Below are 26,824 nucleotides of genomic sequence, written 5' to 3'. Positions count from 1 at the left end.
TGTCCCTCGGAAAGTGGATGATTCGTAAATCTTCCCCTTCTGTGTGAGCAAATCGCAAGCCACAGTGAATTTAGTCTGGCCTGTCCCAGAGTATGGGGTGTCACTAAATGGTAATCATCTTCATTGATCACATGTTCCTTGGCTGCACCACCAAATGCTACTTCCTTGACAGCCAAGGCAGGTAGGCGAGCCACGGAGATACCTGGCTGGACTCTGCGGGAGCTCTGCAGTTCTTATTAGCTAATGAAATTCTCCTTTGTCTGCTGTTGTCTAAGAGTTTGTTTTTGAACAAACCCCATGAATTTTGATGGAAGGTTTAGATTTGCTTTTACTCCTTTGTTCATCATACTTAGTTCATCCCATGATGTTTGTAAAGGCCAGCCGTGAGCAAGGTTTGGCTGCTCAGGGCCATAGGCTGGCAGACTGGGAAAACTAGGAAGGAAGTGAGCGAAGGAAAGAACCACTGTTACTCGCTTACTGCTCACAGCGCCTTCGCGTTCTTGCCGTGAGCTGGGTCTGGGCCTGGCTCTGCGATGGGCACTTTCGGGGGCGCTGTGAGCTGTACTGGGCCGTTTCTGGGGCACCATGAGCTGTGCTGGGCAATACGACACTGGTAGCTTTCCAGGCTCTGCCGTGCGGGTGAGATACTCTCAGTAGCTTGCCAGGCTCTCCAAGAGCAGCGGAGGAATCGGACCTGGGTCAGATTCTTCATAAATTAAAATTTAAGATAAGAGGGATTACTATATTTACTGTATCACTGTCATCCCACTGTTCGTCAATTGACTCGAGCAGGCACCAGTAACATATCTATTACACTCAGCCCTGAGATTTTAGCAGCCTCTCCTACTCGTCTGTCCCAACAATTGGAGGCTTTTTCAGGGCCAGGGGAATGAGACCTATTATTACTGTTTTGGGCATATCTAACACACCACGGTAGCTTGCCAGGCTCTGCCGTGTGGGCAGCTTACTTTCGGTAGCTTGCCAGGTTTTCCGAGAGGTATGTATATATTTGTTACTGTATTTGGAATATGAATACGACACAGGGAACTTGCCAGGCTCTCCCGTGCGGGCAATAGACTGTCGGTAGCTTGTCAGGTTCTCCAAGAGGGAGAACTAGGCTATTAAAACTAGGCTTCCGGGAGCTTGGCCTTATAGTCTCAGGGTGTTGGCCATTGATGGATACCATTGTACCATTAGATACAGTAACAAAAATTTCATGTTTGAACTTCAATCATACGGTCATTCAACACCCATCCCTTCACCACTGCACATTTTCCACCACCAAAATCCCCAGTATTCCACCCCCCTCATTACATACCTCCCCCTACTTGTGTGGCAGACAATTTATAAGGTATCCTTTCTCTACGTTAGTTACCTTCGATATTTCAAGACCAGTCCTACCTCCCCTCATATCTGCTGAAAATACAGTTGCTACACAATGTGTTTTGTATTGCTTGTTATGGATACAATATAATGTTACGCGGCCACAAAAGCCGCATTTTAGAAATTCTAAAATTTTAATAATTAGGGTCTGAAGAAATTGCTGCCGCAGGTTGCTCGTGTCCGAGATTCCTGTGTGTGTCTCTGGATCATAGCCACGTGGGAGCTGGTGCTTCTTGCTGGCTTCTAGAAATGGTACCGCTGGAGCTTTTACAGAGCAGGCGGTCTGGAGCAGCCCAGCGGAGAAGGCCTATTGCAAAGTCCCGGGCCATCTCTGCTGCAGGTTACTCAGGTCCGAGATTTCTTTTTTTTTTTTTTTTTTTTTTAGTTTATTTTTAATTAGAGAGTCATCGTGAGGGTACAGTTACAGATCCATACATCTTTATGCTCATGCTTCCCCCATACAAAGTTCAATAACCCATCCCTTCACCAGTGCCCATTCTCCACCACCCGTAAACCCAACATCCCTCCCCCACTCCCCAGACCCGTCTCCCCCACCCCACCCTGCCACTATGGCAGGGAATTCCCTTTTGTTCTCTCTCTCTGATTAGGTGTTGTGGTTTGCAATAGAGGTGTTGAGTGGCCATTGTGTTCAGTCTCTAGTCTGTATTCCGCCCGCCTCACCCTTCCCCCACATGACCTCCAACCACATTTTGCTTGGTGGTCCCTTCCCTGAGTTACCCAGAATGAGAGACCAGCCTCCAAGCCATGGAAACAATCTCCTGGTACTTATTTCTACTATTCTTGGGCGTTAGTCTTATAGTCTATTATTCTATATTCCACAGATGAGTGCAATCTTTCTATGTCTGTCTCTCTCTTTCTGACTCATTTCACTTAGCATGATACTTTCCATGTTGATCCACTTATATGCAAACGTCATGACCTCATTTTTTCTAACAGCTGCATAGTATTCCATTGTATAGATGTACCAGAGTTTCTTCAACCAGTCATCTGTTCTAGGGCACTCGGGTTTTTTCCAGATTCTGGCTATTGTAAACAGTGCTGCGGTGAACATATAAGTGCATATGTCACTTCGACTATACTTTTTGGCTTTTCTGGGATATATTCCCAGCAGTGGTATTGCTGGGTCAAATGGGAGCTCAACCTCTAGTTTTTTGAGAATCGTCCATACTGTTTTCCAAAAGGGCTGAACTAGCCGGCATTCCCACCAGCAGTGTAGAAGGGTCCCTTTCTCCCCACATCCTCTCCAACAGTGGTTGCTTTTGTTCTTTTGGATGTGTGCTAGTCTCTGTGGTGTGAGGTGGTATCTCATGGTTGTTTTGATCTGCATCTCTCTGACGACTAGTGATGTAGAGCACTTTTTCATGTGCTTTTTGGACAGGTCCGAGATTTCTGTGTGTATCTGCATCGTGGCCACGTGGAAGCTTAAGTAGATGGTGGGCGGATGTGACATCATCTCTGCATCCCATTGGGCGCACTCCTCCTCTGTCCCGAGAGACTTGGGATTTACTGTCACCGCAGCTTGTACCTGGTGCTTCTTGCTGGCTTCTAGAAGATGGCAACCACTGGAGCTTTTATTTTTTTTTAATTGGCATTTTTATTTATTTATTTATTTTAATTTATTCTTTTATTGAATCACCATGTGGAAAGTTACAAAGCTTTCAGGTTTAAGTCTCAGTTAAACAATGCTCGAACACCCATCCCTTCACCAGTGCACATATTCCACCACCAAGAATCACAGTATATCTCCCCCTTCCTGCCGCTGGAGCTTTTAGAGGGCAGTGGTGGGATGGCTCCTGGCCCCATCTGGAGTGGCCCAGTGGGGAAGGACTATTGCAAAGACCCAGGCCATCTCTGCCTCAAGTTGCTCGAGTCCGAGATTTCTGTGTGTGTCTCTGGATCACGGCCATGTGGGAACTGGTGCTTCTTGCTGGCTTCTAGAAAATGGCGACCGCTGGAGCTCTTAGAGGGCAGGCAGTGGGACGGCACCTGCCCCAGTGGAGAAGGCCTGTTGCAAAGTCCCGGGCCATCTCTGCTGCAAGTTGCTCAGGTTCGACATTTCTGTATGTGTCTCCTCCAGGTTCATTCTTGCTGTGCAGCAAGTGGTGAGCCTGGTCAGCACTGGTTTCTTTCACCTTGAGCCCCAGTTCACATCAGGCCTGAGGTGGCCACTCTGTTGGCTGGACACGTGCCTGTGCTGTCCATCCTGTCTGTCCTGTTCGCCTCTACTGAGCCCTGGCGGGGGGTGCCCCCAGCCTTCCCCAAAGATACCACAGTCTCACCTTCTCCAGGTGTCAGAGTTGGGGTCAGGCAGTGCATCCCTCAGCCTGGCCTCTTTCCCTCAGGAGTCCTACGGCTCACCTGCACTTTCCTGTTCGTTTCTGTACTTAGTCAGCAGTCCTCATCTGAGGGAACACGTGTACCGCCCGCCCTAAAGAGTGTCTCAGTCACTTGCCTGTTCTGGCAGTCATGAGCCAGACAGCAGACACTGGCAGGTTCTGTGTGCGGACTTTCCCTCTGAGCCTCAGGTCCGTGGAAGGGCGTGTGTGGTAGGAACGCTGTCCCCGCACGTGTCCCGGCCTCCTCCTGTGAAGCCTTCCACAGTGTTCTCCTGCCCGCTGGGAAATCTCATTCCTGGGGCATTGTTGAAGGGGACCTGGGTCAGTGTGCTTCTGTCCCCCGGCTCCTGGCCACGTGTCTGAGCTTTGCAGGGGCTGGCTGTGGTGTGGAGGGGACCCGTTGGCCTATGGGTTCCTCAGGAACTGGAGCCAGAAATGGGTGGGATTTGGGGGGGGGGAGCTGAGGGTGGCAGGGGATCTGGGGTGTGGGTAGAGTTGGGGGGGGCGTGGGGTGTAAAGGGAGCTCAGGTGTGATAGGGAGCTGGGCTGTCAGGAGGGGTGTGGTGAAGCCAGGGTATTGTGAAGGGTGATTTGGAGTGTCTTTGGAGCTGAGGTGTTGTGGGGGCACTGGTCTGTGGGGGGATCTGTGTCCTGACAGGGTCTGGGCCTTCACTCCAGCCATGCTCTTGCCAGAGCCCCCTACCTGCCTTCCCCATCCCCTCTGGTGTGTCTGTGCAGGGGAGCTGCAGTTCCCGGTGCCGTAGGTGCCCCCACCCCAGAGGAACACAGGCTGCGCTGTTTGTCCTACAGAAGAGCACGAAGGCCCGATGGCACTCCATCTCCCCCCCTGCCAGCCTCTAGACCTCCTTGCCCCCTCGAGGGACGTGCTGGCTTTCCTTCTGGTGCTGAGACGGCTTAGTTGGAGGGACTGGCAGGGGAGGGAGTCTCAGCTGTGTGCTCCATGCTCTGACCCTCAGCCGACTCCGGTCTGCGGGGTCCGTCCTGTCACCCACCTATACCCTCAGCCTGAAACTAGCTCCTCCTGGGTGTCTCTGCATGCTGACTCAGCTCGGGGCTGCTCTGCCTTCCCCAGGGTCACCAGGCTGTAGTGAACACAGGGCCAGTATCGGGGACCCTCCACTGCACATCCCTCTCTGTCTCTGGCTTCATGTGGTCTGAGGCACACAGAAACTCGGCCTGCAGAGAGCCCGGGTCCTCCCTGCCTGTGGCCCCCCGCCAGGAAGTCCGTGCTGCCCCTTCCTGCCGTGAGCCCACACTGGGCCCTGCCACCTTGGGGGATGCTGTGGACCTCACATTCCTTCGCTCTTCCCGTTCCCGTGCTCCCGCCTTGAGATGTGGGTAGAAACTCCGCCCACAGAGTCTCATCTAACATTTGCTTGGCTTAGAGTGAGGCCCTCCTTGCTCAGGAGGAGGATTCTCCTGGCTTTAAAACTCAATTTTCAGGTGTTACTATGGCACCCTCACTGGCTGCATTGTGAAGCTGACATTTCTGTTTCACCCAGGGAAGCAAGAAAGCCCACCTGTTTGTTACAGGAAATGCCATTTGTAAAGCAATTAGAAAGCCAAGTCTGCCTCATCACTGGCATTGCTGCCTGACCCACAGAGAGAGCCTTGCAGCTGTCACTGGAGAAAAAAACCCCAGAAAATGTATTCAGGAATTTGGGGGTCTCATGAGAGCAACCCAGAAGACCTTTTGTCCCTTTCCCGTTTTCACTGTTTACTAATGCGGAGTTTGGGTTTGTGGGCGTGTGGAGAAGCAGCCTCAGGGTCACTCCATGGAGGCTGTGAGAAGGGTTGGTGTGGCCCCTGGCCTGAGCTGCTGTGTCTGCCTGTGGGACCGTGCCCGGAGGTCTTGGCGTGCCCTGTGGGGCTGGGGGCCTTGGAGAGCTCTGCCGTCAGGTGCGCCTGCTGTGAGGCCAGACTGTTGCCCTGGAGAGACCTCTGTGGAGTGGCCAGTGCCGAGGGCAGCCGCTGCCCCCAGCCTGGACCCCTGGGCTCCTGGGTCATTGGGAGCTGGATACACACGTGTCTGTATCTGTTGCTGTCTTCAGATCAGCAGCTCTGAGAAGAGGGTTCATCACCTCTTCCCCTGCGGCAGACACTTCGAGGGTGGAATTGTGGGCCTCAGGCACCAGAACTTGCAGCCCCTTCTGTCTCGAGGGCCTTGGACTCTGCAAGGCAGGTCCTTGCCTTGTGGCTCTGTTGCCCTCAGGCCTCTTGGGTTGTTTTGGTTTGGGGGCCACACTTCGCTGTGCTCGGGGCCAACTCCTTACTCCTGGCTCTGTGCTCAGGGATCAGACCCAGGTTGGTAGCACCGCGCTGACCGCACTCTCTCTCTGGCCTCCCTACAGGCTTTTCTCCTCCCGTTAGTGCTCGGAGACCCTTGGCCGTGCTCCTGAACACCCATGACAACTGATAGCATTCGGGCCAGCTGCTTCTATGACCTTGCAGCATGGACAATTTTTCCAAGCACACATGTGGCCCGGTCAGTTAGGGGCTGGTCAACCCACACAGAGATCAGTATAAGTGGCACATCCCCTCACCCCCACACCCTGGGCTGGCGCCCTGTCTAGCTCTCCCACAGGCCCCAGATTCTGGCTTTACAGCTGCCCCATGTGTCCCATGCGCTCCGGTGCATCCCTGCCTGTCGGCTGCAATGGCCGTGGCATGTCCAGCCTTGGTTTGGGACAGGGGTGGCACCTCTCTACAGGCCTCGGCTGCCACCCCGTGCATAGCACCAGGCCCTTGAGTGTCCCCCAGGGTAGCTTATCTTTGGCGACTACCCTGAGCCCTGTCCTGTGTGCATCTGCCACGCCCTGTGCCCTGTGTGCTGATTCGCCAGTTCCTGGCCAGAAATCCTCGGGGACGGGCCCCCAGGACAGACCCCAGTGGGGCTGCTGTGTGAGTTGTGTGGGTGTTCCAGAATGCTTGAGAGGCCTGGTGGTTGGTCCGAGGCCGTGTCAGCCCAGCTGGGCCCCAACTGAGACCCCAGGCCTGAGTCCCTGGAACAGAGGAAACAGGCGTCTAGACCTCGAAGGTAGAGCAGACTCGTGTCCACTAGGCAATGCCTGGCTTAGGACCTTCCCCCCTCAGGTGGGCGCAAGGGGCTCTGGGGCGCCCAGGAGCCGTGAGGCAGAGCCTGACCCTGGCCACCACCAGGCGTTTCCTGTCTACCCCTCAGAGCCCCTCCTCGTGGGGTGACCTGTTCTTTTTAACTCAATTTCGAAGAAATCCAAATCTTTGAATAACCTTCATCCTGAAAGGAAAGGAAGTTGGCTGCAGGTGAAAATTGATGGTCAGGCTCAAAGACATGGTTCCCTGCCAGGCAGCCTCTCGAGTGCTGTGCTAAAAATAGCGCGGCATCTTGCTGCTGTTGTTTGAATTGTCTCCAAGCCTCTGCTGGTGATTATTTCAGAGATATTAGAGATGCCACCGGCTTCCTGACTGTTGCTGCTGGCTCGGGCCATGTCTGCCCTTGGTCCTGGCTGGCGTGGCCTGGTAGCCTGCTAATGACCACATCAGCAGTTTTGGTGCCACTGGGCAGTTCACCCAGAGGACTCTGTTCCCATCAAGGTGTCCTTGCCTTCACTGCCCAGTGGACTGGTTCCTGGCTTCCCTGCCTCTGTTGGGGGCACTCTGAACCTTGAGTCCAAGGCGTGCACTTCTGAGGACCTGGTTGGTGGCTGGGTTGTTCTGACACAGTGAGTGTGCCACTGGCAGCACGTGGTGGCCTGCAAGCTGGTGACCGCTATCAGTGTGACCTCTTTTTCCCAGTATCCCAGAGAAGCCCACCTTCCTGACTCCACTGTCTCCTTTTCCTCTTGGCTGAGCACCACCTGCCTCAGCAGACCCTTGGCATGCCTGACAGTTCCTCCCAATATGGGGCAGTTCCCGGCTTCCACACGGGTTGTTTGGGGGTGTGAGATGCTGCCTTGGGAAGGGCAATCTTGGGGTGTGTGTGTCCCTGCAGTTGGCTGCTGTGGCAAGCTCCCTGGCTCGAGTTGGAGCAGAGGAAAGACTTAGCAAACCCTTTTCGCTCGGCCCCTGCCTGCCTCCCTGGAAAGCCAGTTTCCAGCCACTCCTGAGTGCGCCTGGCTCGGGTCCTCACTGCGGGTGGGTGGGGTATCTCTGGGCACTCACAGAATCCCCGAGGCTGAGAAACTGGGGTGGGGGGAACGCCATTCCTTTCTCCCCTGCATCTCCCTCTCCTAGCGCGGCTTCACTCGATGGTGACCGGCAGGGAGCACGTTGGAAATGCTCTTAGCTGAGACTTGCACACGCGTGCCAGGTGGATAGACACACTGCAGTTGTGCTGTCACACCGTGTGTGACACAGTGACACAGCCATCCTCGGGAGACTGGAGCTAAACAGCACGGCGCAGCTTCCCTTTGTTTATTGGTGCAGAGATAGTCCGACTCTCTTCCCTGACAGATGTGGAGGCACACACCGGCCTGGTGGAGGTTACCCAAACCTGGAGGGAGCATCCTGGTACACAGACAGGCCACCCCCCAGAGATGCTTCCTCTGTGCCCTGCTGCCAGGTTGGGGCTGACGAGCAGGCTCCCGGCACCACCATCCATCACCGAAGATACAGATTATTTTAGCATGTGTATGAGTATGTGTAACCAGTCTGGCACCCAGAACCATGGACTTTTCTTTTTATATATATTATTTTTCATCAAAATAGTTCACAATAGTTCATTACAGATAATATTCAAACACCAGTCCCACCACCAAGCACCTTCCCACCACAATAAGAGGAAAGTGTGAAGGTTGTTGTATTTCATTCTGGAGCCATTTAAGCCCAAATATAAGCGAATACAGCAAGTATGTTAAAACCAAACAAATGTGTGCTACTTTTGTTAAGTAAGTGAGATACATTGCTCTCTTCTAGGAGCTTTAGTTTATAGGCTCTGGGAGTTGGCTGTTGATGAGAGTACATGGTGCAGGAGGCGGTTTGTGGGTGTGACTGCCAAGCTACTGGAAGACTGGGTAGCAGTGGGGAGGAGGCCCAGTCCTGATCTGAGTGGGCTTGGAGATCTCAGTCAGGTAGGTTTCCGCTACCTGGATTTTTCTGCCAGTCCACTCTTGGATGAGGTTCGTCCCATCTTGGGTGAGGCTTATCCCCACTTGGGTGAGGCTCGTCCAAGCCTGTGGAGAGCAGCCTTGAGCATGGTGGTGGTTGGGTTCTAACCACAGGCTTTTCAATCAGGAGTGACTGAGCGTTCACCTGTGCAGCTTGGACTACTGACATGTCTCTAATGAGCCTGTTTAAAAATCATCCTGAAAACTGTGAGGTAGAATTCGTCTGACATAAAGAAAGAGGAGTCTCACAGGAGAAGGCTGTGGAGCGGGAGTGACTGGAGGTGTCAGTTGAGCGGACCAAGTCCAACCCAGACCCCTGGCCCATCCTTGTCCAGGAGAAGCGTGCCTGCCTGTGTCCATGCATGAGTGCATTTGTGTGCACGCATGGTCATACACACCTGACTTCCCTGGCCTATGCCTGTGTGCATGTCATAGGACATCCATGTGCGCACATGTGAGTGTCTGTGACTGCAGGCGTGTGTGTTGGGGGGGGCTGTTTTCATTTGGAAAACCAGCGCTTTCATGCAGTTCAGTGACTTTTCCCAGGAGACCCTCATGGAACATTAGGCCCAGTAGATGACGCCCAGCCTTGCCATTCTAATAGTTATTAAAGAGCAATAACAGGATCTGTATTTACAGACCCAGAGTGTGCGCCGACTGGAGGTATTAAATGTCATCCATCATCGGCTGGCAAGAGGTTGCCAGCAGGGACTGTGTCTGTAGTCAATATTCTTGTGGCCAGCCTCACCCGGAAAGACCCAGGCTGCTCCCAGTGGAATCCACAGGCCGGGAGCCAAATGGGTGGCGGCTCTGCTAGCCCTGGGCCCTGATGTCCCCATTCCCCCGGTCTCCACATCACAGAGGCGCTTTACACTGTTCAGGAGGCCAGAGAGGGATGTTTCGGGGCCTGGCCGGGCTCTGCTCTGCTGCTTTTGCTGTGGGTCCAACCCGGCTAGAGAGGGGCGGTAGAAATGTTTGCCCATAGACCCTGGGGGCCCAACAGGGGCACAAAAAAGCTTGCAGGGGAGCAGGGATGCCCCCCCCCCCCCCGCACTCCCTTGGCAACTGACCCTGATTCCCATTTCCTCCACCTGTCTGCAGGAGTCCAGTGGTGTCTCGGAGCCCTGAGAAGCTTCCTGTGGAATGGAGGCACCGGGTGCCCGTGGGGCTCCTTGGCCTGGGTTTGAATGCCGGCTGTGGCAGCCTTCCACCCTCCTGCCTGCCCAGGGCAGTGAAGCGGCTTTAGTGCCGGGGCTCAGTGGGGCAGCAGGTGTGTGCCAGGCGGTCCTGGTGTCTCTGTGGTGCCAACACCCCATATCAGCCCAGATCCCAAAAACCAGCTGCCATGTTCGGGGCTCCGCGCTGGCCCTTCTGCAGTCCCAGTGGCCCTGATGGGGCCTCTGCGGACATGGGGTCTCTGCTGGGCAGCACTCTGTGCCCCTGGAAGGTGGGGTCAGCCCTCTTGGAGGGGGATTTGGGACCACCCCAGCAACATCCCTAACAGCCCCTCCCTCGGGCTGTGCCCCTGGGTACCCTCTTGTAGGGATGTGGTTTGGCTTCCCTTGGAGGATCACCCCCTCCCTGCCAGCTCTCTGGAGAATAGTTTGAATGGTTTGGATTTGTCTGCTTGTCTGTGGGTGCAGGGGAGGCCTCTTGGGGGTGCCTGTTAAGGACCAAGGTCCTCAGCTGGCAGGATGACCCCACCTGGCTGTCCTCTGTCCCCTCCCTTCCTCGCTCTTGACTGCCTGTGTCTGCGGGTCCCTGTAAATGACTCTCTCTGGGGCTTACTGGGAGCTCTCGAACAAGCTTTATAAAGGGCTTTATCCACAGCTTTATGAAAGTCTCTAAATAAATTAGATCCACTGGTTAGCCCTTGCCGGTGATTTTTATTAACCTCCGGTTAAAGAAATATTGCTGGTTACAGAAGCATGATTTATTCCTGTGTGAGCCGGCTCACTTAGCCGTCGTGCACCCCGAGAAGAGGCACAGTGCTGGTAGAAGAGGTAGAAGGTAGCGGTAGGGGTGGTCACAGCAGTGGCTAAAGTCAGGTCCTGCTGACAGCAGGTAGCTGGGCCACACGGGGAACCACGACCAGCGCCAAAGCAGGGCCACCCATGGTGCTGGGCTCTGCCTCCAGTGACCCAGGCCTTTCAGCTGTGCCACCTGCTTCTCCTGAGAGATGGGGCTGCAGGGCACAGGCCCTGCGTGGTGCCTCTGGGGTCAGCACTGATTTCCCTCACTCCATTCCTCCTGAACTTGCCTCTGTCCCACAGTGCTGGGCCCAGAAACCTTGGTGGCTTCCTTCCCAGAGGAGGTTCTGCTTATTCGTTATGCCCTTCCAGCCCCACCCGCCCTTCTCTGGGAGAGGACAGTGAGGTGGACAGGCCCCTCTCCTGCAGGCTGTGCACATGGCTGTGTGCCTGCGACCCTTCCACAGTGCCCTGCCCACCAGCGTCTCTTGGGGATCTAGTACTGACCCCTGGAGATACCGATTCCAGTATGGTCATCTCTACTCCCTCTTTCCAGCCCGTCTGGAAGCTTCTTGTCAGCTTTAACCCATTTCTGTGATGACTGGAGCATCTGGCAGAGATAGTGTATGCACTCGGGTCATGGGGAGAATGGGTCAGCGTAGTCACAGTATGTGGCCAGGTGGTCACACTGGCCTGCGGCGAACACAGCTCTTGGGCCCCTTCCCTGCCTGCTGGAGCTTCTGACTGGCCTCTTCCTGCCCAGCTGCTCAAGACTCTGGCCATGCTCAGAGCCAGTGGGATGAGGAGGGCAGCATGTACAGCCACACCAGACTCTGGGGGTTTGGGGTTTCCCTGTCCCTAGGGTGGGGCCCAGCCAGCACCTGTCTCACCCCTCCTCTCCGTGGCTGGCAGAACCTCCCTGTGTGCCCTGGGTCTGGCTTTCGTGGGTCCTGTAGATATCCCAGAGGACGGCGTGGCTCAGCGTCAAGGGGCGGAATTGGCCGGTACCCTCTGTGCTGCCCTCCGTAGCCTCAGCAGCTCCAGCCTGCCCCCGAGCACTGTGGGAGCAGATTGCTGCTTGGATTTACAGAGGATTAAAGTTAATTAAAGAGCTCTCCCTTGCTTTCATTTCCTTGTATCTGCCAGCTATTTACATGCTAATGTGGGCCCTGCCACTGAGAGTGAGGAGGTGTCAGCTGCAGGCGTATTAGCAGGCAAAAAAGCAGTGGGGAAATGAGATGAGTACTATTTTATATATTTATATTGTGTCCCTGCGGATATTGCGAGGTGTGCGATTCAGATGCGTTGGAACGTCAGTGGCACGGTGGTGGTGGTGCTTTTTATTTCCTGAAGTGTCTATGTGGCTGACTTGAATTTTCTCCATTAAGGCTGCATCTTATGCTGCATAATTGAATGTATCACACATGGTAACATCTTTGCATAAGCGCTTCTGTAAATAAGGAGATGAGGAAAGTGGGTACACACGTCTTCCCTGGCAGCACCCCCTCCCTGAAGGTCACTCTGTGTCCCCTGACTTCTGAGGGTTGGTGGGCAGTGGCGGTTTGGAGTGGGGAGGACGAGTCTGGGGTGATACCTGGCTGCTACCTAGGCACTCCTGTCCTGGTGCTGTCTGGCTGGGGGCGGGGTGGCTCACTGTGAGGGGGTTGCTGTCAGCATCTCTGTGACTTGGAGGAAAACCCCACGGAGCCCCGTCATCTCAGGGCTCCATGACCTGCCACCGCGCCAGGTGCTGCCTGCGCCCTCCCTGGTTGGGGCCCTTGACAGCTCACCTGCACCCAGTACCCAGAAAAGGTTCTTTGCTGAATGAATGATTCGTAAAGCGACTACTGCTGTGCTTCGGGCAGATGGATTTAGACCAGATTCTTCCCGTTCCCTTTGTCAGGTACAACTAAATGCCCAGGAAAAGCCCCTCAAGGCTAGGTCGCAAGTCCTGACCTGTTTCTCTCTGTGGCTCAGAACTGGAGCTGCTGGGAACCCAGAAAGTCTCAGACAAAAGAAACCCAAGGCCCGTGGGGACCCCCGAGTCCCCAGACACAAGCAGGAGCCAGCACGGGGATGCGTGGACAGAGATAGCAGAGAAGGTGCTAGCACAGAGCAGGCCTGGCTGGGCCTGGGGGGCTTGTGGGGGCCAGAGAGAGACCTGAGGAGAGCTCAGGGCTGCTCCTGCCTCCGCCCGAGTGGCCTGTCTTCTGGAGGAGGAAGGTGTCCAGTTCTCCCAGGCTGTCCTGCAGGGATTCCGCTTGCTGCCTGCCTTCCTCCCTGACCTTCCTTCCTTCTGCTTGGTCCCTGACGCCGTGTGCCGGGAGCTTCAGCTCTCCTCTTCCAGCTCAGGCTGCCGGCCCCGCCTCGCAGCTCTGCTCACCCGATTCTCTTCTACCTCTGCTCTGAGTGTGGCACCCCCCTTTCTGCTGCTGCTTTGGGCTTACTGATACTCGAGAAAGGCGCAAGGCGGTTTCCTGGAACAGAGAATCCTCCAATGCGTCCTGCCAGGAGCACATCCACGTCTGCAGCCAAAAAAAGAGTAAGCAGCACAGTGTATAAAGATTACCTCAAAACCAGGAGCTTATGGTAAAACATTAAAGTATGAACTTGAATTCCAAGGTAAGAGAAAATCTTCAGCAGAAGTCAATGACTTCTTAGATTTAACATTAAATTTCATAAATGGGAAAATGATAAATTGGACTTTATGAAACTAGAAGCTTCTGGCCCAGAGATATAACTCAGGGCTGAGCACATTCCCTAGACTGGGACGGGCAGGGGACATGGTCAAGCCCCAGCACTGCAGGGTGCCTCTGAGCACCACCAGAGGATGCTCTCCCTCCCCAGACCCAGAAACTTCCATTCTGTGGTGAGACTGAAACAAAAGGAACAGTCCAGAAGGGAAATCTCACGGTGCTCGATTATCTGAAATGGTGCGAAGGAAGAGTAGTTAACGTTCTCCAGTCAGAGTTGTTTGGGACGAAGCCAGTAGAGCACTCGGGTGCCAGCATCACTAAGCAAAAGAAAGCACAAAGCACTCTACAGAGCAGAAGGTTGCCTCTGAGCTGCACTGCAGGGAGGGGAACATGTGCCTGGACATGACCCCCGAGTACTGTGGGGGTTGCGGTGACCAAGTCCGAGGAATATAGACTTGCCTCTGCTCCATCCTTCAGACTGTTCCGCGTGCCTGGCCCAGACCTGTGTCTGTAAGGCTGTCGGGGGATAGGTTGGCGCTTTCTGAGGCCGGCCGACTGCCTGGCCTGGCCTGCTGGCCCTGCTGGCAGCCCCTTGTGCTGGTGCTCCGAGCAGCTCTTCCTTCCCTGGTTGGGGTGAGCTTGTGAACTGAAAAGTGTGGAGGAGGCATCTGTGTGGGGACCTTGCACCTTCCTCTTCCCCTCGCCCTCCTGCCCTCCCCTTTCACACATCAAGTAAGCAGTGCTACCCATGGGACTGGCCATGTCTCCATCACCTCAGCGGGCAGTGAGCGGACGGAGGAGCTGGCCATCCTGTATTCGGCACCAAGCGACCTGTGTCTGTGGCATCGTGTGCTTCCATGGAGTGAGGGGCTGTTAGCAGAGTGCCCAGGCAGGAGTGAGGCAGAAGGCCATGTTAGGGCTTGGAGTCCCTTAGAGTCCCACTGCCACCTCCAGGACGGACTGGCCTCTCCCTGCTGAGCTGCTCTGGTGTGCAGTGAGCTCGGCTGGGTGGCGCGGGGAGCCATGCAGACCTGCCCGCCCAGGAGGGAGCTGCCATCCGGAGCGGCCCAGCCCTGTCTGCCCCGCCTCCAGCTTCCTCTATCCAGCTGCAGCCTCACTGCTGTGGCACGGCCCTGGTGCCCCTAGCGTCCTCTGTGGGCTGCCATGGGCACTCTGCTGCCCCTCAGGATTGGGACCACTGTGCCGGGAGCGGGTAGCAGGCGGGAGCACATCACGGGCCCACATAAATAAAATGGAATTTGTAATAGAATGGTGTGAAGTCTAAGTGAAATTGCTCCAGGAAATCTCAATTGATTCCCACTCCTGCTACAATAGGTGTTGTAGAACTTCTTATCAGAAGTTTGAAATTGCAGGAACATGGCTGGCTGGTGTGTGGTACAGAGCTGTGTGCTCATCCTTCCGCCCTGTGCAGAGTGGGTGGGTGATGAGATCGCCCATGCAGAATGGAGGGGTAACAAGTTTCCACCCCCATGCAGGGTGGGGGGTGACGAGTTCCCCTTACAGGGTGGAGGGGTGACAAAGTTCACTCCACTCAGACTGGAGTGGTGATGAGGGTCCAGTGCAGGAGAGAGGGGTGTGAGCTTTCCCTCAGCAGAAGTCAGTGGTGGTCACTTGGGCGCAGTCATGCTGTGGGGAGGACACGGGCTAGAGTGGTGGAGGGCAGGTGGGGTCAGCACCGGCCCTTCTCTGAGCAGCCTGCTATCGCCAGTGCCTTCTGGGGTGGAGTCTGGTGAAGAGCAGATCTGCCGTGTCGGGCTGCACGGGGTCGTCTCGTGAGCCCTGGGAGGTCCTGGAGAGAAGAGCGTGGGAGGAGGCGCTGTGGCCTGGATGCAGGCTGGGAGCCTGAGGTGGCAGAGCACAGAGCAACCCCCTGCGGCACCCGCCAGCACAGGCATGCCAGGTGGGAGCAGCAGCCCTCCCAAGAGTCTGCTTCTCCAGAAAGGCTCAGCTCCTTCTGCCTCGGGGGCATTTTATTGCCCACAAACCAGCAGTTGGCACCACCTTTTTTTTTTTTCTTTTTGGGTCACACCCAGCGATGCTCAGGGTTTACTCCTGGCTTTGCACTCAGGAATTACTCCTGGCAGTGCTGGGGGACCATATGGGATGCCGGGGATCGAACCCGGGTCGGCCGCGTGCAAGGCAAACGCCCTACCAGCTGTGCTATCGCTCCGGCCCCGGCACCACCTTTTTAGGAGCGCCAGCCGACCTGGGTTAGTGCGCTCAGCTGGGGCACTGGTGCAGGCAGGGCCAGCAGGGCTTGGTGAGGGGAGGCCCCCATGCTGGTTCCTGTGTGTAAAATCCTCCTGCTCACGCACTCATGAGCAAGCCTCTTCCCTCCTGCTCACTCGCACTCAGAGCTTCTCCCCCCGGGCCCCAGGGTGGGGGAGGAAGACCGCTGGGCTGCTGGACTGGCTGGGTTTCTAGAGCCTTCTAGCAAAGGAGAAACCAGATAGTTCCTCCTTCCTCCGGTGCCCCACTAAGAGCCACACGCACCTTCTGCAAGAGCTCCCTTTGCTCTGAGGGTCCTGGGAGGATTCGAGCCGAACATTGTGTGGACAGGGCTGGGGTGATGGCACAGTGGGTCACATAGCATCCAGCATCCCATATGGATCCCAGCACCCAGGAAGTCCTGGGTACAGAGCCAGTCCCGGGTACAGGAGTAACCCAAACACACTGTGGAGGACACATGTTTATTTCTGTTTTGGAACCACAACCAACCATGCTCACAGGGCCAACTCCCGGCTCCGTGCTCAGGCATCACTCTTGGCAGGGCTCAGGGGACCAACCATATATGGTGCTGGGGATTAAATCTGGGTTGGCCACACGCAGGGTAAGTGCCTTCCCACCATACTCTCTCTCCAACCCCAGGACTCAGTTTTTTAAGGAGGATCTAGGGCCTCGGCCAGAAATGCCAGCCTTGCCCAGAGCTCCTGTGTGTCTCGAGAGGGACCCTGTTTGTCCCCGGGCCTTCATTCTGCCCGCCTCCGTCCTTCACTGTCTCCATTCCCACTGCGATAGTCTGGCTCAGTTGTTTTCATCAGCCATGGGCACCTGCGTTCCCTGGTTCCCCAGCTCTCGTGAGGGTGCTGCGAGGCAGCCTCCACCGGCTCCTCGTCTCTGTCTGCATGGCCCCAGGGTCTCTGACACCTGTAAATAAGGTGGTAGCAGCCTCCCGGGTGCTTGGTGCAAGTGTCCAGTGCGGTGGGAGTGAGAGTCCAGTGCGGTGCAAGTGGGAGGCAAGGGGTCCCTCCGTGCCCAGACGGTCAGGCTCCTCTGCCTTCCCAGAGAGCAGGTAAAGCCCTGTGCCTCTTACTGTCCATTCTTTTGGAGGCACCTCTTGGATCCGCTGCCCATTTTCCTTTCATCTGTCTTTTCCTTTGATCTGGATGAATTCTTGGTATTTTCTGGATCTAGGCCTTCGGTTAGATATTTTTGTTGCCATATCTTCTCCCCGTCTGGCGCTTATTCTCTCTCTGACTAAATGAGATCTGACCTATCCATCTAAACATTTCTTCGTGGTTATTATTTCCATGACCTGTTTAAGACCGCTTCACCTACCCCACAGTCACTGAGGTGCCTGTGTTGTCTTCTTTATTGCTTTGCTTTTTCACACTTAACTTCACAAAATGAAGCTTCAGTCTCTTAGCACATGGATGTGTGTTAAAATAACCTTTCCCCATTGCTCCGAAGCACCGCTGACATTAGAAACCATTCTGCCTGTGGACCCCGTTGCTTCACTGCGCTCCCCCCCCCCCCACAAGACTGGCATGGACCGAGCACAGCCCACTGACCCCACCAGCAGTGGCCTCCAGTGGCTGGGTCCTCTGGCCCTCAGCAGGGTTCAGCTTCCTGTCTGGGTCTTGGTTTTCTCTCAAAAATGTCTTCTAAAGTCTTCTAGGTCCTTAGTACAGGATTTCTTCTGTTTGGATGGTGTTATAACTGTCATCTTTTTCAAAATTTCTTCTTCTTTTTTTTTTTTTTTTTTTTTGCTTCATTTCATTTTGCTTGGACTCTGCTCAAGGATCACTCCTGTTGGGGCTCAGGACCCTGTGAGGTGCTGTGCCAGTTGGCCGTGTGCAAGGCGTACTGGCCTATCACTCTGGCCCCTCAAAATTGGTTTTTTTTTTTTTTCTTTTTGGGTCACACCTGGCAATGCACAGGGGTTACTCCTGGCTCTGCCCTCAGGAATTACCCTTGGCCGTGCTCAGGGGACCATATGGGATGCTGGGATTTGAACCCGGGTCGGCCGCGTGCAAGGCAAACGCCCTACCCGCTGTGCTATCTCTCCAGCCCCTCAAAATTGTTTTTTTAGTGTTCACAGTTAGATGTATAATTGAACTTAATGACTCTGATCCAGCAATGTGACTAACTTTGGTTCTTTTATTTGTAGATCTTATTGAACTTTCTTTTTACAACTGTTTTGCCTGCTAATACTTGTTTTCATTTTTGTCTTTTTTTACTTTACTATGCTTAAAGTCTCCTAATACTTTCTGAGCAGTTCATAAAGTTTATTTTGGGCATTGATGGTGTTTATTTTTCGCTCAGTGTCCACAGGAGGACTTTCAGCATCAGGAGTAGCTCAAAAACAAACACTTTCAGGAAAGTTCCCTTTTGGGGCTGGAGGAATAGCACAGCAGGTAGGGTGTTTGCCTTGCACTTGGCTGACCCAGGTTCGATTCCCAGCATCCCATATGATCCCCGAGCACCACCAGAAGTAATCACTGAGTGCATGAGCCAGGAGTAACCCCTGTGCATCGCCAGGTGTGACCCAAAAAGCAAAAAAATAAAAAAGAAAGAAAGAAAGAAAGAAAGAAAGAAAGAAAGAAAGAAAGAAAGAAAGAAAGAAAGAAAGAAAGAAAGAAAGAAAAAGAGAGAAAGAAAAAGAGAGAAAGAAAGAAAGCAAGCTTTTGCTCTTTTGCTCTTGAGAAGGCTTTTTGCTTTATTGTTTTAATCGTAAATAGATACTGAATTTTAATCAAATGCTTTTTCTGTACAAATTGAGTTTATTAAATGATTTTTCTTCTTTATTCTGATAATGTGGAATTCTAAATCAATCAATTTTTGAATATTGAGCCGAGCTTGCGTCTCAGGAATGAATAAACTCATTAGTGGATCCCCTTTGTAAGCTGCAGCTCCTTCTGGCTGTTCATAACTCAGGTTTGCATCTGATTTTCAGAGTGGGCTAGGCTTCTTATTTGTTTCTCACAGTCTCCTTATATTTGTGGTATAGCTTGTATTAGCTTTACTGGCTTCATGAACTGTTAGGAAGTTGTTGGGTTTTTTCTTCTTATCTGGCTACTATTCGTTGGATCATATTCTTCAGCAAAGTCACCAGTTTGAACACATCTGGGCTTGGGGTTTTCATTAGGGATGTTTCTACATTGCATGGTTGATTTGTTCAATTGGCTTTGAGCTCTCCATGTTTTCTTCTTCCTTTCACTTATGGTAGACTGATTTTTTAAAGAATCACCATTTTATCTGAATTTTAAAACTGTGTGCAGTTGTTCAGTGTAACTTGTTACATTGTTAATATTTTTATGATGTAGAGTATGTCTTTTCTAAACTGGTTATTGGATTGTTTATTTCTTGATCTGAATCATCATCGAATTTTGAGTTTTATTACTCATTTGAATGAACCAGCTTTTGGCATTATCCATTCTGTGCCTTCAGTATTCTGTTTTATTCATTCCTATTTTTATATTATTTCCCTACTTATTTGGGTGCACTTGGATGCTGTTTTCTAACTTTCTTGAAAGCTTCTTGGGAGTGAGCAGAGCACGGGCTTACTGGAGCCAGGGCCCCAGTCCTGGGCTCACCCCGTGGTGTTTCTGAGTTTCGTGTGTAGATGGTCATTTTCCCCCTAGCTGTATTCTAACTTTCTTGAGAGCTTCTTGGGAGTGGGCAGAGCAGAGGGCTCACGAAGGCCAGGCCAGGACCCCAGTCCTGGGCTCACCCCAGGGTGTTTCTGAGTTTCATGTGTAGATGGTCATTTTCCCCCTTTCTTTTTTAATGTTCGTGTTCAGAGATGCTGATTCAGACAGATGTCAGAGTCTGGGTCTCGTATTTTTTCTAGCATTCAGCTCTGATGCTCCTTCGTTTCTGTTGTGACTTCACTTGGCCACCAGGTTATTCATGGATAAACTTCCAGGTGTTGTGGGGTTCTCAGTGTGAGGAACGGTCTCTAGCAGTGGACTCCATGTGGCATGCAGACTTTCTTTGAAGTTCACTGAGACTCCACTGGCATCTCCCAATATAAAGGAGCTCAGTTTCTGAATGGTTTGTGCATGTGAACTCAGGTGTGGCCTGCAGCTGTGGGCCCCGTCTCGTCCTGGGTGCTGCCTGTGTGTTGGCAGGACCCTGAGTGAGTGATGCTGTCCACACTGCCTGCCTCCAGGTGGGCCTGCTGTCCACACTACCTGTATCTGAGTGGGTTCTACTGTTCTGGTGCTTCAGAGTGGGGCTACATGCCTCTTCCTGGCGGATGATCTTCCTTGTTGCAGTTGCTCCTTGGGAAGGTGCTCTCGGGGTGACGGGGTGACCCTCTCATGCCTGAAGGGACAGCATACAGCTCTGCCATCCCCTCCCAATGCCCATCCAGGGTGTGGCCGTGCTGCTTCACTCAGCCCTGCGCCCTCCTGTATCCTTGCCCCTTGGACAGGCCTTTCTGCTTCCCCTCATCCTTCCTGCCTAGACTGACTGTCCTTCCGGAGCCCCAGGACCTGGACTTCACAGCTACTGTCACACCTGTGTGCAGAGAACTTTGCCCCTGCGATGGCCCTGCCCTCAGAGTTTGGGTCCTGCTCAGGAGACCGGCCCTCCCTCTCCTCCCTGCCCTGCATCCCTCAGCCTTTAACTTTGCTAGCTCCTCTTGAGCCCCTGCATAGATGGGGTGTGTGTCTCCCTCTGTCCCTCTAACATAGATGCATGTGTGTGTGTCCCCTGACTAGACGGGTGCATCCCACCACCCCCAGCACAGACGGGGTGTGTTCTCTCTCACTGCACCCCCACCCCTTGCACAGACAGGCCTGTTTGTTCTGCTGCCTTCCCCAGCATTTGCTCGGGTGTAAATGAAGCGACTCCAGCTCCGTGGGATCTGTCATTACAAAGCCATCAAAGCAAACCCGCTCCATGCCTGCGCTTTGACTGCTGGTGCCAAGCTGCTTCTTACGAGGCCAAACAACGCCCTTCCTGTGTATTTTCCTCTGAGCAGCTGTTCTGGCCCAGGATGCAGCAGCAGAACCTCGGAGGGAGATTTATCGGTCAATCACTCGATGATGCCGCCTGTTTATGAAAGGAAATTCCCTCCCGCATCGCTGTGATGACAGCGGCAGCACTGGTGACCCACTCCATACCGTAAAAGTCAATGGGATGATATAGGATTTCAATAAACGTATGACACTCAATAAACCTGCCCATGGAAAAAAATTTTCCACTGATCTGTGACCAGTTCCAGTTGGATTTGTAACTTTAATTTCTCACTTACTGAATTTCATGTCATCAGTTAATTGTGAGTCCTGTGCTGGGGCAAGTCCCTGCTGCTTGAAACTGGCCAGCTGGGGCCATGTCCATGAGCAGCTGGGCAGCAGTCCCCGGGGTGCGTCGCTCGGTGAAGGGAGGCCTCGTCGGCCCAGGCCTGCTTCCATGTTGGCAACTGGGCAGCCTGAGCCCCGCATCAGACGGTCAGGCCCACGGTGCCCAGCCAGACCTTACAGGTGTATCCCCTGGAAATCCAGCACTGCAGTTTGACTTCAGGTTAATTGTGGGATTATCGCTGAGCCTCAAGCTGCCCCCACGTGCAGCTTCTACCAGGGCTGTCCACACTCTGGGAGCGAGGGGATGCCATCTGCGGCCACAGCTGCTTCAGCGGGAGTCTGGGCTGCACTGCCGGCCCAGCAGGTCTCCCCCGACGCCCTCCCTTGGCCCATGTGACCTGGCAGGTGGGCCCAGTGCGCTGGCCGCAGAGGCAGAGCCCTCTGCCCATTGGGACACCCACCCTGCCCCTCTGCAGGCTGTGACTGAGCTCACGGGAAGGGAGCAGCGCAGCCCCCCATGAGCTCCCTGAAGCCCCCAGGTCCTGGCCACCCCACCAGCCTGACGAGACTCTCTCACCCACAGGAGCGGGACGGAATGCGTGCCATCCTGGGGTCCTACGACAGCGAGCTCACCGCTGCGGAGTACTCACCCCAGCTGACACGGCGCATGCGTGAGGCCGAGGACATGGTGCAAAAGGTGCATGCGCACAGCTCAGAGATGGAGGTGAGTGGGAGCCCATGTGGGGGCTGCATGAGGAGATGGGGGGGACCTGAGCCTGCATGGGGGGCCACTGCAGCGGCCCCGAGTAAGGCTGTCCGAAGTGCATGCGTGTCATATGCTGTCACCCCCTTGGACTCCACATGAGACGCTAATGGAGAGATTTGCAGGGAAGATCCCGACCATCCGCCGTCCTCATGCCCTGCTGAGGCGCCTCCTGTCTGCTTACCATATGCACGCTAATGAGTTCATTACCGCTGACAGTCAGGCCACCTTGGAGGCCGTTTGCTCTGGGGTTTGTCTGCAGGGGTTGAGGGAACTGTCACCCGAGCTCGCTCGCTGGGTCACCTGACCCCCTCACAGCCCTGGGGTTCATAGTATGGCCCAGAGCCCCCCATCTCCCTGTGCTCCTGGGATCCAGTATAGGGGGACACATGGCCTGGTCACACTCGGGACTGTCCCTGCCCTTCCCTCCTCTCTGCAAACAGCTGTGCAGCCTCACTCAGGTTTCTATTCCCTCCTGCGGGGAGGACGCAGGCTCGTGACTGTCCTCCTGAGGCAGGAGGCGGCGGGCAGCGAAGGCGGAAGCCCTGCCCCGGCCAGGCCGTGCCTGCCTCCTCAGCCCAAGCGGGGCTACAGCTCCCCACACAGCCTGAGGCCTGCCGTCCCACAGCTGACCTGTGCTCTGGGCATCCTCCCCCACCCCGTGAAGCTCTCCCCTGGAGCAGCGTTTCTGGATGCCTGGCCTGAGCTGTCACCTAGGGGTGCTTGGGTACCAGACAGATCATTCCTGGTCAGGCTGTAAGCCGACCCTCGAGTCCCGGGCTGCCCCGGAGAGCTCTGTCCCTCGTGGCCTTTAGCCGGTGGCAGCCCTACGAGGCCGGGACCCTTGCCTGGCCAGTCCCCTTCCTGCCCGCCCCCTTCAGCTCTCCTGGAGCCTGTGTGGGAAGTGAAGCCCCTGTCCCTTGTGCCTTGCCTGGCTGGCCCCCACGTGTGGGCCGGGGACGGCTGGGGCAAGGACCCAGCACACAGCTGTGCCCCCTGAAGGGCCCCAGTCCTTCTGCACTTAGTCCTGTTGGTCTCTCCAGGAACATAGCACTGGCCTCACGCAGCCCAGCCCGAGGGGTCACGCCAGCCTCTCCCCTCAGCGTAGGGAAGAGGAAACTGAGGTCCCTGGTGTTGGGGTGAGCTAAGACCAGGTCTTTCTGACCCGCCTCTGGCCTCCCCTTGCTGGGCTCACACGCCTGCCCAGGGCTCTGGGGAAGGGAAGGGAAGGGGCCAGGAGGGGTCTGTTCTGCCCCTGGCTGGCGAGAACAGGGGCTGCTCTGTATCTGCAGCCCCAAGGCCGCTGCTCTCGGAGCTGCTTCACCTGCCCACAGAGGCTTAGTTAAGTGCTACTCGCTGGCCCTCTGTGGGGCTTATTTGGGAATGGGCTTGAGTGTCACCAGACATGTGATCTGTCACCTCCGGAGCCCCCAGCACTGATGGGGCAGGGGGAGCAGGGGGTGTTTCACAGTGAGCCTCTGGCTCACGGCGGTGGGGGGCTCCCCAAGGCCTCTTCGTCTGTAGCTCCGGAAGTGCTTGTGAGACAGACACCCACAGCCCTCCTGTGGTGAGAGACGTGGGGAGTCCCCAGAGCCTCCGTGAGGACAGGGCAGGTAACACATGTTGGGCTCATGCTGTGCTCCTACTCCCAGTTCCCGCTCCTTGCCTGTGCTCACCCCCTGCCCAGCTGTCCCCTCTGCAGCACTCTAGAAGGTGCCGTGGCGTCTTCCCAAAGTGCCCCCAGCAGAAACAGATGGCGGGGTGGGTGTGCGTGGACCTGCTGCCCGCGCAGGATCCCCTGTAATCCATCCTGGCAGGTGCCAGGATGTAGGATAACATTGGTTTGTTCTTTCTGCCTTGCTGCAGGGAGCTTAGGTTTATTGGGTTACTCCCATCACAGTGCTCCCATTTTTCAGTGTTTACTTGTAGCTTCTTTCTTTGTGCTCTGTTGACTTGTAAATATTGTTTTTCTCCTTTCCTTAGTCCAATAACTTAATTAATATCTTGATTCTACTTCTTAATATTAGTTATTTTGTATGGACACAGTAAGAGATACATTGAGCTTGTAGGGTGGCTCTCCTGGAGACATCGCGCCACAGACTCAGACTACAGTGCTCAGGCAGGATTAATCATTCCTAACCCTAGCAGGGTCCGAATCTAATTATTGGTTTTTGGATCATAACAGCATTTGTCCATGACCATGCTCTTAACTTATAGTTAAGCATTATGGCACTTTGGCCAGACCCATTTTGATGCCAGAATAGCACATAGCTCACAGCTTGCCCTGGATCCATCCAGTCCCTCGTCGGGACCCTGCTTTGGGTATGCTAGGTGCTGCGTCCCACACAGCCAACTTGAACTTTGGCCGAGAGAGGGACTGAGAGCTGCAGACCCTCGGCAGGGAGGACTGTATGAAACATACAGCGACTATTCCAAAGCTCACTTCCTTTTACAGTGTGCAGTGAACGAAAGCTCCATGAGAAAGCCAAGGGTTACAAGTTGAGCGAGCGAGCCACGTTATCTGTTATTCTGCTTTGCAGCTGCGCGTGCGGACAGTTCCTTGAACTCTCTCGGGAATGAGAATGTGGCTTCTGGCCCAGCCAGGCGGATCAGGTGCAGCCTCCCCTCAGCCCCCTAACAGGGTCAGCCACCAGGGCATGGCGCTCCCACTCGCCCAGTTTCCACCCCTCTCCCCCACTCATTCCCGTCTCAGGGAAAACAAGCAGGGGCTACCAAGGCCAGGCCCCAACAGCTAGTTAGGAAGGGCAACTGAGGCTTAGGTCAAGAGAACAAATGCTCCGGAGGTAATATTATCTGGAGTCAATTAACTCCCACGTTACAAAAGCATTGTCTTCTTGTGCCCATCCAAAAATGATATTGCTCTGAATTAACTATGCAAAGGACTTAAGAAGAGAAAAACTGTATTTACAAGTCAGCAGAGTACAAAGAAAGAAGTTACAAGTAAACACAGAGGAATGGGAGCACTGTGATGGGAGTAACCCAGTAAACCTAAGCTCCCTGTGGCATGGCGATAAGGACAAACCTGTGTTATCCTACGCGGGGACAGCAGCTTCTCCCACCCACAGGGAGTCCCCACAGACACTCGCTTCCTGCACAGCCCTCTCGGTTCCGGCTGTTTTATCAGTCGCTTTCCCCGAGGAGCATGTCAGCCACTCAGGCACACGGGAGGGCTGCACTCGCCAGCTCCGGCAGAGCTTGTACAGCAGCGCACGGATCTTCCTCATTCGGCTCAATAAAGGCAGAAGCCGGCAGCATATGCCGTGGATCTGCCTGTTGGTGGGGCTATAAATATGCAGCGCATGCCACCTCGATGCAACCGAGCGGCCTGATTTGTTTTTCCAATTTATTTAATTAAAACAGATTATGGCGCTGCTGGCTGCGCAGAGGGTTGTGGAAAATCCCAATTTCAGATTGCAGTGAATTGGTGAGAATGTGATTCTGCCTCGGGGAAAGCCGGTGTCCTCCCTGCCCCCTTCACCTCTACGACTCGGCCCACTACACCCCTGCCCTCCTGCCCCCCTGCCCTTCACTGTGGTTCAGAACAGCAGCAGCCTCGGACCCACACACCTGTCCTCACCCAAACGAGGCATTTGCTGCTGGCCGTATAGAAGGTCTGCAGTGACCCCCACTGTAAAAGAGACCACAGACCAAGTGAGAAGTCTGAAAGTTTGTTCGGCGCTCAGCATCACCCTCTCAGCGGTCAGCAGCAGCCCGGAGAGAAGGGGAAGGAGATGCTGGTGTGCGTCCGACAGACGCATCCCTTCACCAGGCTGTTGGCTGAGGTCCTGCTGTCTCCCTGAGTTCTTCCCCTTTGACTGAGAGGTGGGCAGACGGGATGAGGCAATCGCTGAGGGTGATGAAGAGAAGGTGTGTGGTGTGGCGCAGGTTCTCCCTGGGGTGAGCATACAGGACACTCCCAGCTGTGTGTCACTCACTAGTCACCTGCTGTCCACGTGGCTCAGGTGTCCAGACCCCGTTTTTGAAACCCATTGGCAGTGGCCCTCCCCACCAGCCCTACACAGTGTAGGTAAACTCCACCCTGGTCTCTGTGTCTGAGACTTCATCTTTCTCAGATTCCACTTTTGAGTTGGGAGGGAGGAAGCTCACCTGGCGGTGCTCGGGGATCCCTCCTGGGATGCTCCGGGGACTATATGGGGTGCTGGGGATCAAGCCCAGATTGGTCGAGGCCTCTGTGCTGTCTCACCTGGCGTCCCCCCTCCAAACCTGACCCACAGTTCTTCTCAGTGCCCTTGCTGCTGCTCTTCCCCACAGTGTGAGCTGTAGTTTGATTTGCATCTCCCTGATAGTCAGTGATGCTGGCACCTATCCACATACTGGGGACGAATGTCTGTACTGGTCCTTGGCTCCTTCTCACATGGCAGCATTTGTGGGTCTTGCTGTTGAGTTGCATGTGTGGACTCCCCGTGTGGACTGATAGTGACCCCTTAGCGGATGGGTGGCTCGCAGATACTCTCTCCCTTGGCAGTCCACCTCTTCTCTTAGTGATGGTTTTCCTACTGCGCCTTTATTGCCCTCTCACGTGTCGAGCCACCCTTGTGTTCCACCGACCGTCTGTTTGTCCTCAGCACTAAGATGCGTTTATTGGAGCACCCCTAGCAGTGCTCAGGGACCTCTCCTGGGACTCGCACCCATCTGTGCAGGCCTGTCCCTTGTCTGGCCCAGCCTGTGGGGCGGTGGTAGCCGGGCCTGCAGGGCTGAGTCCGGCGAGCATCCACAGGGTCCGCGTTGGGCCAGGCTTCTCTCCCCTGAGGGTTTGAATGACCAAGTGGTTTTTGCTCGGCCATTGCTTCTCTGGGGCTGCCCCGGGTTGTGCTGGCTTTGCTGGTGGCCCAGAGCTGTCTCTAGGGCGCTGGGCCGGGGCCTCCTTCTTGCTCTCAGACTGGCCCCTGAGCTTTTACTCTGTCATAGCACAGCAGAGTTTGTGATTCTGCCTCAGGAAACATGGTTCCATCGAT

The 26,824-nt window shown here is 54.6% G+C and overlaps 1 protein-coding gene across 3 annotated transcripts in view; it reads left to right on the top strand.

Moving 5' to 3' along the window:
- Positions 1 to 26,824, top strand: part of MAD1L1 (mitotic arrest deficient 1 like 1) — a 241,059-nt gene that overhangs the window by 152,310 nt on the left and 61,925 nt on the right. For all 3 annotated transcript variants that reach the window (XM_055136365.1, XM_004617354.2, XM_055136366.1), the window contains one exon: positions 21,648 to 21,788. In XM_055136365.1, coding sequence (XP_054992340.1) covers positions 21,648 to 21,788 — 141 coding nt within the window. The remainder of the gene's footprint in view (positions 1 to 21,647; positions 21,789 to 26,824) is intronic.

The sequence above is a fragment of the Sorex araneus genome, chromosome 4 (assembly GCF_027595985.1).
Source record: "Sorex araneus isolate mSorAra2 chromosome 4, mSorAra2.pri, whole genome shotgun sequence".
Lineage (NCBI taxonomy): Eukaryota > Metazoa > Chordata > Mammalia > Eulipotyphla > Soricidae > Sorex > Sorex araneus.
The sequence above is the reverse complement of the archived record's forward strand: the minus strand, read 5'-3'. Positions and strand labels throughout refer to the sequence as shown.